The sequence below is a fragment of the Sciurus carolinensis genome, chromosome 7 (genome assembly GCF_902686445.1).
Source record: "Sciurus carolinensis chromosome 7, mSciCar1.2, whole genome shotgun sequence".
Taxonomy (NCBI): Eukaryota; Metazoa; Chordata; class Mammalia; order Rodentia; family Sciuridae; genus Sciurus; species Sciurus carolinensis.
In genome coordinates this window covers 126,824,515-126,839,103 of record NC_062219.1, presented here as the reverse complement: position 1 = coordinate 126,839,103, position 14,589 = coordinate 126,824,515, and the positions used below count along the sequence as shown (strand labels likewise).

The following is a 14,589-nucleotide window of genomic DNA, read 5'->3' as shown; positions in this document are numbered from 1 at the left end:
ATCCTCTCTATTTTCCTCTTATCTCCTTGAATGTCAATGGCCTAAATTCAATAATCAAAAGACATACACAAGCAGATTGGATTAAAAAGAAAGACCCAACAATATGCTGCCTTCAAGAGACTCATCTCATAGAAAAAGACATCTACAGACTAAAGGTAAAAGAATGGGGAAAAACATACCATGCACATGGACCCAGTAAAAAAGCAGGGGTCTCCATACTCATATCAGATAAAGTGGACTTCAAATCTAAGTTAGTCAGAAGGGATAAAGAAGGACATTTCAAGGGGCTGGGGAGATAGCTCAGTCGGTAGAGTGCTTGCCTTGTAAGCACAAGGCCCTAGGTTCGATCCCCAGCACCCAAAAAAAAAAAAAAAAAAAAGAAGGACATTTCATACTGCTTAAGGGAAGCATAGAAAGCAAGATATAATAATTTTAAATATTAATGTCCCCAAAAATGGAGCATTTATGTATATCAAACAAACCCTTCTCAATTTTAAGAATCACATAGACCAAAACACATTATATAGTGGGGGACTTTAATACACCGCTCTCACCCTGGATATATCCTCAAAACAAAAACTGAACAAAGAAACTATAGAAATAAATAATACAATCAGTGATATAGACGTAATGGATATTTACAGAGTATTTCATCTATCATCAAGCGAATATACTTTCTTCTTCAAAATAGACCATATGCTATGTCACAAAAAAGTCATTAGTAAATACAAAAAAAATAGTTATCCTACCCCGTTTCCTATCAGACCATAATGGAATGCAATTAGAAATGAATGATAAAATAACAAAAAAAACTACTCAGATACCTGCAGACTAAATAATATGCTATTGAACGATGCGATGATAACAGAAGATAACAGGGAAGAAATAAAATCCTTAGAAGAGTAAATGAGAACAATGACACAACATATCAAAATCTCTTGGACACTAGGGAAGCAGTACAAGGAGGAAAGTTCATTGCATTGAGCTCATACATTAAAAAAATAAAAGGTCAACAACTAAATGCCTTAACATTACACCTCAAAGCCCTAGAAAAAGAATAACAGATCAACAGCAAAACTAGTAGAAGACAGGAAATAATTAAAATCAGAGCTGAAATCAATGAAATTGAAACAAGAGAAACAATTCAAAATATTGACAAAACAAAAGGTTGGTTCGAAGAAAAAGTAAACAAAATTGATAAACCACTTGCCACACTAACGACGAGGAGAGAGAAAACTCAAATTAAAACTCAGAATTCGTGATGAAAAAGGAAAGATGATGACAGACACCATTGAAATACATAACATAATTAGAAGCTACTTTGAAAATCTATACTGCATCAAAATAGAAAATATTGAAGACATTGACAAATTTTTAGAAAAATATGATCCACCCAAACTGAATCAGGAAGACATACACAATCTACACAGATCAATTTCAAGCACCAAAATAGAAGACGCCATCAAAAGACTACGAAAAAGAAATTTCCGGACCACATGGATTCTCAGCTGAATTCTACAAGACCTTTAAAGAAGAACTGATACCAATACTCCTCAAAGTATTTCAGGAAATAGGAAAGGAGGGAACACTTCCAAATTCATTCTATGAGACTAATATCACTCTGATATCAAAACCAGACAAAGACACATCAAGGCAAGAAAACTTTAGACCAATATCCCTGATGAACATAGATGCAAAACTCCTTAACAAAATACTGGCAAATCACATACAAAAATATATTAAAAAGATAGTGCACCATGATCAAGTGGGGTTTATCTCAGGGATGAAAGTTTGATTCAACATCTGGAAATCAATAAATGTAATTCACCACATCAATAGATTTAAAGTTAAGAATCACATGATTATTTCAATTGATGCTAAGAAAGCATTTGATAAAATACAGCACCTCTTCATGCTTAAAACACCAGAAAAAAGTAGGAATAGTAGGAACACAACTCAACATTGTAAAGGCTATCTATGCTAAGCCCACAGCCAACATCATTCTTAAGGGAGAAAAACCGAAAGCATTGCCTCTAAAAACTGGAACAAGACAGGGATGCCCTGTTTCACCACTTCTATTCAACATCGTTTTTTTTTTTTTTTATTGTATACAAATGGGATACATGTTGTTTCTCTATTTGTACATGGAGTCAAGATCGTTCTTGAAACACTTGCCAGAACAATTAGAAAGACCAAAGAAATTAAAGGGATACAAATAGGAAAAGAAGAACTAAAGCTGTCACTATATGCTGATGACATGATCCTATATTTATAAGATCCAAAAAACTCCAGTAGAAAACTTATAGAACTAATAAATGAATTCAGCAAAGTAGTAGGATATAAAGTCAATATGTGTAAATCTAATGCATTTCTATTCATAAGTGAGGAATTCTCTGAAAGAGAAATTAGGAAAACCACTCCATTCACAGTAGACTCAAAAGAAATAAAATACTTGGGAATTAATCTACCAAAAGAGGTGAAAGACCTCTACAATATAAACTACAGAATATTAAAGAAAGATTGAAGAAAATCTTCAAAGATGGAAAGATCTCCCATGTTCTTGGATAGGCAGATTTAACATTGTCAAAATGGCCATTGTACCAAAGGCACTATACAGATTCAATGCAATTCCAATGAAAATTCCAATGACATTCCTCATAGATATAGAGAAAGAAATCATGAACTTCATCTGGAAGAAAAAGAGGTCTCTAATAGCAAAATCAATCCTGAATAGAAAAACTGAAACAGGAGGTATCACAATGTAGTAAACTCTAATATAGAGCAATGGTAACAAAAACAGCATGGTATTGGCACCAAAATAGGCAGACCAATAGTACAGAATAGAAGACAGAGACAAAACCACATAAATGCAGTCACCTCACACTTGACAAAGGAACCAAAAACATACAATGAAGAAAAGACAACGTGTTCAACAAATGGTGCTGGAAAAACTGGAAATCCATATGCAATAAAATTAAATTAAACCTCTATCTCTCACCTTGCACAAAACTCAATTCAAAATAGACCAGAGACATAGAAATTAGACCAGAGACCCTGCACCTAATAGTAGACAAAGTAGGCCCGAATATTCATAATGTTCGCTTAGAATCAGACTTCCTCAACAAGACTCCCAAAGAATAAGAAATCAAAGCAAGAATCAATCAATGGGATGGACTCAAACTAAAGAGCTTTTTCTCAGCAAAGGATACAATCAAGAATGTGAAGAGAAAGCCTACAGAGTGGGAGAAAAATTTTTCCACATGCACTTCAGAGAGAGCACTTATCTCCGAAAATTTATAAAGAACTTACAAAACTTTACACCAAAAATACAAAGAACCCAATTAATAATTAGGCCAAGAAACTGGACAGATAGTTTATGGAAGAAGACAAGCAGGCAATTAATAAACATATGAAAAAGTGTTCAACATCTCTAGTAATTAGAGAAATGAGAATTAAAACAACTCTAAGACTATATCTTACTCCTAATTAGAATGGCTATAATCAAGAACACAATCAATAATAGATGTTGGCGTGGATGTGGGAAAAAAGGCACACTTTTACATTGCTGGTGGAGTTGCAAATTGGTGCAGTCACTGTGGAAAGCAGTGTGGAGGATCCTAAGAAAACTTGGAATGGACCCACCTTTTGACCCAGCTATCACACTCCTCAGTTAATACCCAAAGGACCCTAAAATCAGCAAATACTAGGTAACACAGAAACATCAATGTTTATAGCAGCTCAGTTCACAATAGCTTAGATTGTGGAACCAACCTAGATGCCCTTCAACAGATGAATGGACAGAGAAACTCTGGTATACATACATAATGGAATACTATTCAGCCATAAAGAAGAATAATATTGTGGCATTTGCAAATAAATGGATGGAATTGGAGAATATCATGCTAAGTGAAATGAACCAAGCCCTAAAAACTAAAGACTGAATGTTTTCCCTGATAAGTGGAGAATGATGTATAATGGGGGTCGGGGAGTGTGGAATGAGAGAATAATGGGGGAACTTTAGAATATGTAGAAGGAAATGAGAGGGAGGGGAGTATGAAAATGGTGAAATGAGACAGACAGCATTACCCTACGTACATGTATGATTACACGAATGGTATGAATCTACCTCGTGCACAACCATAGAAATGAAATGATGTACCCCATTTAAGTACAATGAATCAAAATGTAGTCGGTAAAAAATTAAAAACTAAAGATAAAAAGAATTAATTTAAAAAACACAAAATAAATAGAATGAAGACAAGTAGAAGAGAGGAAGGTGAGTCAGAAGGAAGACATAGGGAGGAAAAGAAGAAGTAAAGGAACCTGAAAAGGAGCACATGTATCACGTGTGTGTGATTATTTCACAATGAACACAGCATTATGCACAAATATAATGTATTAGTAGAAACTCCAAAAAAGACAAGGAAACTGAGGAGGAGACTTTAAGAGTGACAGGTGTATACAATAATGCATGAAGAATTGGAGCCTGGGGCAGTGGAAACAGGACATTAGAGAATAACCTGGTGAAATACTAGTAAGTTGGAGTTTAATTAGTACTAGTATACTCATATTAGTGTCTTCTTTTTGACAAATGCACCCAGAAACATAACATTATCAAAAATAGGAGAAGAGTGTTACAAGGGAAGTCTTCATACTGTCTTTGCAAATTCTTTGTAAATTTAAAATTATTCCAATAATCAAAGGTCATAAAAATGTTCTACTAGCTAGCCATGTTTACCAACACTTTGGAAAGTTTATACAGTCAGAAATGTACAGCAACACTGCCCCTGCCCCCACCCCACCTCACACATACACAAAGACAGTTACATACAATATATACACAGACTCCTCATGGAGATGCAAGAGATTTTATCTATCTCTGAATGAGGATCAAAGCAGAGTAAGTAACCACTGTTGACCAGTAGAAGATAAGATAGAATCCAAAGGATCATCTACTGAAGATTTAAGGCAATCAATGCACTTCCAGGGTGCATCCAGACTGGGGTGTGTCTGGGTTCATGCATTTCCAGGGAGAAACTGATGCAGATTTCTACCTGAGAAGTTCCATTAACTGAGGTCCAGGTCTATTCCAGACATTGTAAACTTTGTCAGGTAGTATATAATCTGGATAGAGTAGACCCCACATCCCTGGAGTCAGGCAGATGTCAATCTTGACAGGGAATCTAGGTGTCAGGTGAATTCTAAGAATTGTTCTGCTAGAGCAGCAAAATCTGCCTCTACAAAATGGATCCCTATCTCAGGTATCCACTTTACAAACTGAGAACCATGGAACAATTTTCAAACACCAGTTTGTTGTGTACCCTCTGTATCAGGGAACTTCAAACTACCTTTCTACTCTACAGGTATTTCTGTAACAAAGTTGTCTACTGCATTGTATTATCTGATTTCTTCAGTTGTCTCTCATTTGTTTGACTCTTATCAACCTTTTCTTATCCTCTATTTAAAACACCAGAAAATCTGGATCTCATTGAATCAGTGACTGGTTAATATTGAATTATAATAAATTCCCTTAGTCATATACCTTCTTCAGAAGGACAATTTCCACTGATTTAATTCAGAACCAGGGAGCACCTGGAAAGTACTGCCTTCCTCTGTTTCACCATCTTATCCGTTCCAGCAATTATAATTATTTAATTAATAATACAAAATAACTGAACACATATTTTTTAAACAAAAATAACAGTGCATTTTTCAAGAAGTAAAATCATTCACATATTTGAAGTTGATGAAATTTTAAGATTCAACCTTCTATTAAAGGACAGAGTTCTTTATATAAAATTCATAAGAAATCCAGGTTGTTCAAATAGGCTTGGGACAATTCACAGAGTGATTGTTTTTCAAGTGACTTTGCTGGAAAGACTATTAATGAATGATCATCATTGAATTTTTATGATGGCTAGATAGAGCAAATGCAATTTCATTAACATTTATAGTTTAGCTTCTTTTTGCTACTTAACAAAGTCACTATTTTAATATGAACCGAACAAATGCCAATGGAATTATTATAGTTTTCAAGAACAGAGTGCCCATACTGGTGCATATTAGCCAAGTATAATTCTTGCCTAATGTGATAATAAATAACAATGAATATGACAGATTTTGTAAGAGGAACCTATAGCATGAGATTTTGACATGAATGAGTTATAAGAGAAACTTTTATAAACCTACTCTAATTATTCAATGATTCCATTTGGTAACTACAAAAGTTTATTTGGAACTGAAAATGCTCTTCACCAGGTTGCTTGAAGACCCCCTTACATCCTTATTCCTCAGGGTGTAGATGAAGGGGTTGGCTGTAGGCGTCATCACTCCATAGAAGAGGGCCATGAACTTGGGCTGGTCCTCTGTGATAGAAGAGGGGGGTTGAAGGTACATGCTGATGGTTGGACCATAAAATAAGAGCACCACAATTAGATGAGAGGAACATGTCCCGAAGGCCTTTTTCCTTCCTTCAGAAGATTTAATGTTAAGTACAGCACGTCCAGTGCTAGCATAGGAGGCAAGAATCAGGCACAGAGGAACAGCTACTATAAAAATACACACCACAGAGATTGTTAACTCATTAACTTCTTTTTCACCACAAGCAGACTTTAAAAGAACTGGGGTCTCACACACCAAGTGATCCAGTTTATTATTGCCACACAGTGGCAACTGTAATGTAGTTGTGACTTCTGAGACAGCATAGGTGATACCACCCAACCACACAATGGATACTAATAGAATGCAAACCCGCTGATTCATGATGAGGGTGTAGTGCAGAGGTCTGCAGATGGCTACATAGCGATCAAAAGATAGGAGAGCCAGGAGAAGACATTCTGTGCTTCCCATCATGCTAAAGAAATAGAGCTGAACTGCACACCACACATAGCTGATGGCTTTGTTAGTGCTTCCCAGGTTAATCAGCATCTGAGGCACAATGCTTGTGGTTAAACATATATCCAAAAAGGAAAGGTTGGTGAGGAAGAAATACATGGGACTGTGGAGACAGGGATCTATCGTGGACACCAAAATGATACTCTTGTTTCCCATTATGGCCATGGGATATGTTATCAGAAGAATAATGAATAGAGAAAGCTCTAGCCAGGGTCGGTCAGCAAAGCCTAGTAGAATGAACTCTTCAGGGTGGCTTGCATTAATGAGTGCCATATTCTTCAACTTATTTCACCTATAGTAGAGAAGTGCCAAAGAATTTAGCATTATGGGAGCAGAAGAAACATAACAATGCATTTGTTTGCACTCACTGATGATAGAATGCAGTAATTTAGTAATGAAATAGTACAAAGTATCCAGACCAGGTAATCATATTTATCTTCTTTATAATAAAAATTAAAGGTATTTGTCAACAGGAAACCCTTGCATTATGAAACTGAGCTTCCTCTCCTGTGTAACAAGGTTAACAATAGCTATCTTCTTGTTCTCTGGTGAGGACTGAATGAAAAAAAGAAGTGACTGTATTTTAGAAACTACAAATTAATGGTTTCAAATTTCACAGCATAAAGCTCAATTGAGAAGTTTAATATGAAGTTTGCTGCTTCCTGTCTTCTGGTGTCTGACAGAGTAGATGAGGCCTCAGTCCAAGTAATTGGAGGTTCATTTTTTAGGATTACTGCTTCGGGGCATTACAAAAAAAGTGATAAGAATCATAAAGGTATTCAGGTAGCAAGGGTAGAAGACTAAGGAAGAGGAACCCTGGAGGTATGAGTATCATCAACATAGAGTAGTCCAGGGTTAGGGATGTTGGTCTGTGTTATAGCACTTGCCTAGTTTATGCTAGACCCTAGAATAAATCTCCATCATGACTAAATAGATAAATAGGAAAGAAAGAAAGAAAGAAAGAAAGAAAGAAAGAAAGAAAGAAAGAAAGAAAGAAAGAAAGAAAGAAAGAAAGAAAGGGAGGGAGGGAGGGAGGGAGGGAGGGAGGAAGGAAGAAGGGAGGGAGGAGGGAGAAGGAAGGAAGGAAGAAAGGAAGGAAGAAAGAAGGGAAAGAGAAAGAAAAAGAGGAAGGGAGGGAGGATAGAAGGAAGGAGGAAGTAAAAGGGGAGGAAGGAAGAAAAACTCTTACCAGTTCCCTCTGATTAGTCAAATAATTATGTCTTCACTATGGGTAGTTAGAAAAGGCTGAAGTTAAACAAATCTATCTGTATTTAAAACTGAACAGGAAATTTAAAAACTATTAAGATCAATTTCCCTGTATTTGAAAAGTTAACAATCATTGGTTTTATGAATTCAAAGGTTTAAGCTAAAAAGACAGGTTTCTTCATACTTTGGGATGTGCTTTTGCACTTCCGTGCTTCTTTGCAAAACTAATTCAAACTCTGGGCATTTAACTTATCATGTTGAACATTAGTTAATGTATCCATTTAGTGGATTTTCTTGATCAATTGAACTTATTATCCTCATTTAAGAAAAGAATTTGGATAGATAGCAGTCACCCATTTACTATATTTAATACAAGTACATTTTTTAAAACTCCAGCTAACTTCTGGAGGAGATATGCGAACTAAGGCCATGAGATATTCAAATCCTGGAATTATTGTTACATTTTTAGGACGTATTGCTTCAGTTTCAGCTCAAAGGATTATTGAAACAAAATGAATGACCTAAGGAAAGAATTATTTTGAGATAAAAAATTATTTTCATATATATACTTGTTCATTAGTGAAGTATGTTTCTTGAAAACCACAATCTCATGTAAGTTGAGGAACATTCATATGTGAAATTTGAATAATGTTCAAATTGACAAATGTTCAATAACTGACAAAAGTCTGAGTTACTTTTCCAGCCATTTATTGGTTCCCACTCTAGATTTTTAGGGTTACAAATCACAATTTCCACATTCTCTATTCCATTAAATCCTCAAGGTCATCTGCTGGGTTGCCTGCTTCACAAAGCTACTCAGAGCTGAGATGTTAATTTTGTCCCTTAAATATGTTTTTCTGATTATATAGGAATAACAATAATAAAAGAATAATAATAATAATGTAATGATAAGAAGCATGGCATCTTGGTTGCCAAATAAGGATTCTAATAATTTCAATCTACCTACACTATGGAATAGAGGCATTGTAAGACATATTCTATTTGTTCCTTTAGCATTATTAAATTCACACTTCATAATTTTCTACCATGGATCATATATCAGATATTTTATGAGTAATAATAAGTCTGATTTTGCATGAATTTTTTCATAATTAATTTCATCTAGCTCCAATAACAGTATTAACACAAAAATGCCTTCAGTAACTTCACTAGATTTATGTGATTGGGGATTTTTTAAAAAGTAAGTATACTTTTCTTTGTGAGCAATGATCATCCCAAAGCTTTTTGATTTCTATGCTTCCCTGGAGATCAAAATGATTTACTCTTGTATTTTATATGAACTTTATAATCCTATCCTTATATTTCTCATGTTCATTATATCATTCTCATTATATTTTATTACTTTCAACACTTAGATTCTATGATATTTGGATCCCCTATTTTCAGTGATTTTTCCATCATTATTTTACTACATATTAATTTATGCCCATGAATGTTTAAAGTCATATTAAAAGTTGCCAGGCTGTATTCCTGTTGAAGTCTTCACATTTTCTTTCTAGACTATCTAATACATTCTTTATTTTCATACCATATGGTATTTTACTTATAATTTTATCAGGATCAATTTTATAGGTAGTAAAAGATCACTAGAAGAAATAAAAGCAATTTTATTCAACCAATATCATGGCATCTGGATGAAATAATCGGCAAGTCAATCCATCAAATCGTGACCATATGTGTAAAAAATTCACATTGCTGATAAGACACTTCATACTTCATCCAAGTATTTAATATTTGTCGAGTATGTTTTTATTGTAATTTGAATGTCTCTAAGTATGATCTAAGTGAGAGATGAAAAAAAAGAGTTTACAGAGAAAGGCTGATTGTTCCTAGAGTCAGCAAACTAGGCATTTCCTAAGTTTAGAAAACACTCCTTGAAATGAAATGGTCTCTGATTCTTGTATGTATATTAGGCACTATGACCTAAGTACTAATCATTTGAATCTTCCCTAAAATGCATAGCCTCTAAATACATGCATTTTTTACTCACTTTAATTTGTTAAATATCATTCAATGAAAAAGAATTATGAAGGAATACATTTGAATTTTTCAAGTTTTCAGGAAAGAATGGAGAAACCATAGTATACAAATGAGTATTTAAGTATTCTGTTCAGAAGTTAGTTTTTCAGGTGACATGGTATAGCAAAGAGAAAAAAAGGGCACATTAAGAAGGCAATAGTAGAAAATATGAAGCATGCCTATGGGAGTGCTATTTGTATGCTGTTCATGTGAACTCTTGGGCATTGTTACTACATAGGCCATTCATTTACCTTTCTCCCAGGTGAGTTGGTGAGCAAGTTCCTTGGAAGAAAGCTCTCCATGGAATTGCTTCTTATGTACATTTAGCTACCCCCTTGCTGAGGTTTGAAGTTAGTCTATGTTTTTAGATTTGTTTAAAATGAACTCATCCCATTTCCCAACACACTTAAATAATTTCAAAGAGAATACAATTAAAACTAAAAAAGTAAAAATAAACAAATGATTAAAATTAGAACAGAACTTGTTTGAATAAATTATTCTGGGGAATTTATATGCAAATATCTTGAATTTTCTTACTTCACTAATTCTTAGAACAGCTCACATACCTTTTAATGATTCACAGTCATAACAATAATGGAGCAAAATGTGAATTTGAAAGAGAAGCAAGAAAGAATGATCTTTCCAATGAGAAAAATTTAAGTGATATTCTAAATCAACCTTTAAATTTTGGAATGCTTATATAAGGAAAATATGAAATGATGATTGATCTATTTCTGTACTATCTCCTATCTTTTTCTGTCTCTCCAGTTAATATTAACATCAATATTTTTCAAGTTACAAACATTAAACTAAACTACATTGTTCCGAAATTAAAATGAAATAAGTTAAATAAACATCAGGGACAAACAGAAGGTTTTCCTTTGAACACTCTCCTTTCTGTACAGGTCACTACTAGTATTGATATCCCTCTTGGAGATCAGGGATGGGTTCAACCTTCCCCTGGAGTTGAAGATTAAACACAGAGAGTCACTGAGGCAAGGGTAGAAAGTAAGTTAAATTTAACAGGGATGTAGGTGCAGACCTCTCTGGAAATAAGAGGGACTGATGTTGGATGCCCTTTGGACCCCAAAATCTCCCCATCTTCTTCCTTCTCCCTATCCATGCCTAAAGGCAACAAGGAGCAGCACGGGTTGTAATCTATTGAGTTGGAAAGTGAGATCCCCAGGGATTCAGCAACACATGGAGTGAGAAAGTGTGATTTCAGAGGTTAGTTGATAGCAACCCAGTGATAACCAGCCATTGTCCTCTCTTGACCCCCATCATTCATTATCTACACTGACTGTCAGGCCTTCTACTCCCTACCTCACTTTGTGGAGGAATGTGACATTCCCTGTCCCCTCAGACCAGGCAGGGATGCAGGCAGATTGCTTTTTGGTAAAGAAAGCAATGGGGGATTCAGTACAGTGGGATCATTTTATAGAAATGATTCTCAAACTCACTTTTCCACCATCCTCATTTGTCCCATTACACTATCAAATGACTATGTATTTTGCATGTGATGGATGGTCTCCACTCCCTTCCACTTACCCAATCCACTCTCTATCCCAATATATATGTCTTTTTAGGATACATAATTACAACCAATTTAGTTATATACCAATTTTACTTTTATTCATGATTCATGATTCCAGCAGATTCTATTCCAAAATAGCAGAGAACTCCCTCCCACTAGACCATGGTAAAACAGAGACCTTCATGAAACATGGAAAATAAAATAACACCAGAAAAGTTGGTTAAGGTCCCCTGAAGTTTTCTTTCTTTTTTTGGTATTTTGGGGAATCTGCTTCCTTTCAGTTTCCATTTGACTGTTTAGCATCTGATAGGAGTGAACTTATTTTGACTTTTTCTGGTCTTTTGGCATCAAGTGCAGGCACTCAGTCCTAAACAATAGAATTCCGTACTTCTTGTTTAATATTTTCCTGTGATGTTCCCCTGGAGGCCAGATCAAAGCTTCTGCTTGGGTTTAGCTCTGGGAGTCTGATGGTTAAGGAGTATGAGAATAGCTAGTTTGGGATATGTTCCCCTACCTCTAACTCAGCTAGAACACATTACACTGACTTTGTTGCTCACAAAGGCCTCAGCTCTGGGAAGTGGCTTAGTGTCTTCAGATGCTCTCTTTCTGGTTTCCAATATCAGTTCTTGCCTTTTTTACTTTAACCTTTGTGTTGGAACCGAGCTTCCCACAGTTGCTTTTTCCAGGGAATTCATATATAATACTTATATAGAATACCCTTGTTGGGAACACCAGTGACATTAACTCCCAATTACAAACAGATTAAGATAATTTCCTTCTTTATTACTGTTGTTTATTTTTTTGTGTGGGTTCTTCTTGTATTTTCTTTATGTTTTTCAATTCGCAGTGTAAACTTTATGAATTTACCATACACAACATGATGGTTTGAATATATTTACAGTGCACCATGACTAAGTTTAGCAAATCAATGTATGATCAATGTATGATCTAACGCAATTATATATTTGGAAAGAAGAAATGCTCTTGTAGCATTTTTGAGGTTAGCACATATTTTTGACAAACACCAAGGTGTATAATAGATGTCTTGATTTATCCTTTCAGTAACTTCAAATTTTGAATCTTTCACAAATATATTCGTAACCCATGTATCATAACACATCAATTTCCCTCATAACTACAATTTCACTTTCTACTTTTATGAAAACAAAATATTTGACTTCACATTTAACTGTTTTCATATCACTTTAAAATTAATACATAAAATTGTACATGCTTATGAGTTATTTTGTGATATTTTGATGTATGTATATATTATAATGCTTATAAGAGTAAATTTGTCTATCTCTTGAAACACTTATCATTTCCTTATGATAAAAACATATAAAATAATTTCTACTGGATTTTTTGAAGAAAAGAATTACTAATACTCACTCTGCTATGCAATGGAACACCAGAATTCATTAATCCTGTCTAAATGCAACTCAATACTTGTTGTCATCCAGTTCTATTTATGTTGTTTCAAATGAAAATATTACATCCATTTCTTGTGGTTTCATAATATTCTAATTTTCAGATGTATGACAATTCTTAATTGACTGGTCAGTTGATGAGTACTTAGACTATTGCTACTTCTAGGCTTTTATGAGTAGAACTACATCAAACATCAGAGTGCAGATGTCTTTTACACATAATGGATTCATTTCCTTAGGATATATATCCATTTATATTTCACTTTTTAAATTGCTTTTCCATTGGAAGGACACAGATTGATTCAATATCTTGTCTATTATAAATAATGCTACAATAAACCTGAATTCTTAGCCATTTCTACCAGATATTGACTTAATTTCATAGATATAAACCTAGAAATAAGGTTGCTGGATCATATGGTAATTCTTACTATTTATTTTTTTGAGGAACCTCCATAATGTTTCACAAAATCACTATACTAAGTTACGTTTCCAACAGCAATGCTAGAAATGTGTGAGCAAGTTTTGCATTACTGTGACCAAAATACCTCAAAAGAAAATTTAGAAAAGTACAAGTTTATTTTGGGCTCTGTGCTTCAGATTTTCTGTCCATGCACTGAACAGGTGTTCTATTTCCATTGCACTAGGCCCTAGGTGAAGCAAAACATCAGGGCTAAAGGGCAGAGGGAAAAGCTCTTTAGCTCTTGGCAGTAAGGAAAGAGAGAGTGTGTGTGGAAAGACCAAGGGCAAAAAATATATTATCCCCAAGACACATGCTCAGTGACCAACTCCCTCCTGTTACACCCACCTGCCAAGAGATGCCACTCAGTAATTCTTTAGAATTATTAATCCTCCAAATGGATAAATTCACTAATGAAGTTGTGACTTTCATAATCTAATCATTCCACCTTCTGCATTAACACAGGAGGTTCTAAAGAACCCCTCATATATAAAACATAACGCCTTTTATTCAAAAAAGATATTTGTCTTTTTTCTTTTTGATGATGGAGATTCTCATGAGGGGAAGTGTGAGGTGTGAGGTGACATCTACCAGACTGGGTCCAGTCCCTGGTACATTGGAAACAGGGACTATAGTCACAAGACTGGAAGCCAGATATTCTTATGCTGGTCTGAAGTCTAGATTTTTAGCAAGAAGCCTGACTATGGGGCCACAGAGGCTGCCTGGTGCTAGGTTTCACTGGAGAGGGACCAGGCTTAGCAAAGTCAGGTTCTGACTTTCCTCTCCATGCCCTGTGTCAGGGTGCCTCTGTGTTATAAAGCAGAGGTGTGGAGGAAAAGTGACGCAGGCACTGAGAAACTGTCTTTCCTGCTCTCTTCTAATGTGCCTTTTCTTCTGCATGTGACCCTCCAGGCACTCTGATCTTTCACCTGGATTCCTTAACTCTTGTTCAAATTGGACCCCACCCCACTACCACCCTAGAGCTTTCCGCCTGCTCTGAAAAGTCCTATCTATCAACTTGGTTA

At 35.1% G+C, this 14,589-nt stretch overlaps 1 protein-coding gene across 1 annotated transcript; it reads right to left on the bottom strand.

The window, feature by feature from the left end:
- Window positions 1-6,228: 6,228 nt before the first annotated feature.
- LOC124989491 (olfactory receptor 2B11-like) lies at window positions 6,229-7,167 on the bottom strand. The gene has a single exon (XM_047559316.1). It carries the CDS (start codon window positions 7,165-7,167, stop codon window positions 6,229-6,231), a length of 939 nt encoding a protein of 312 aa, XP_047415272.1.
- Window positions 7,168-14,589: the final 7,422 nt, after the last annotated feature.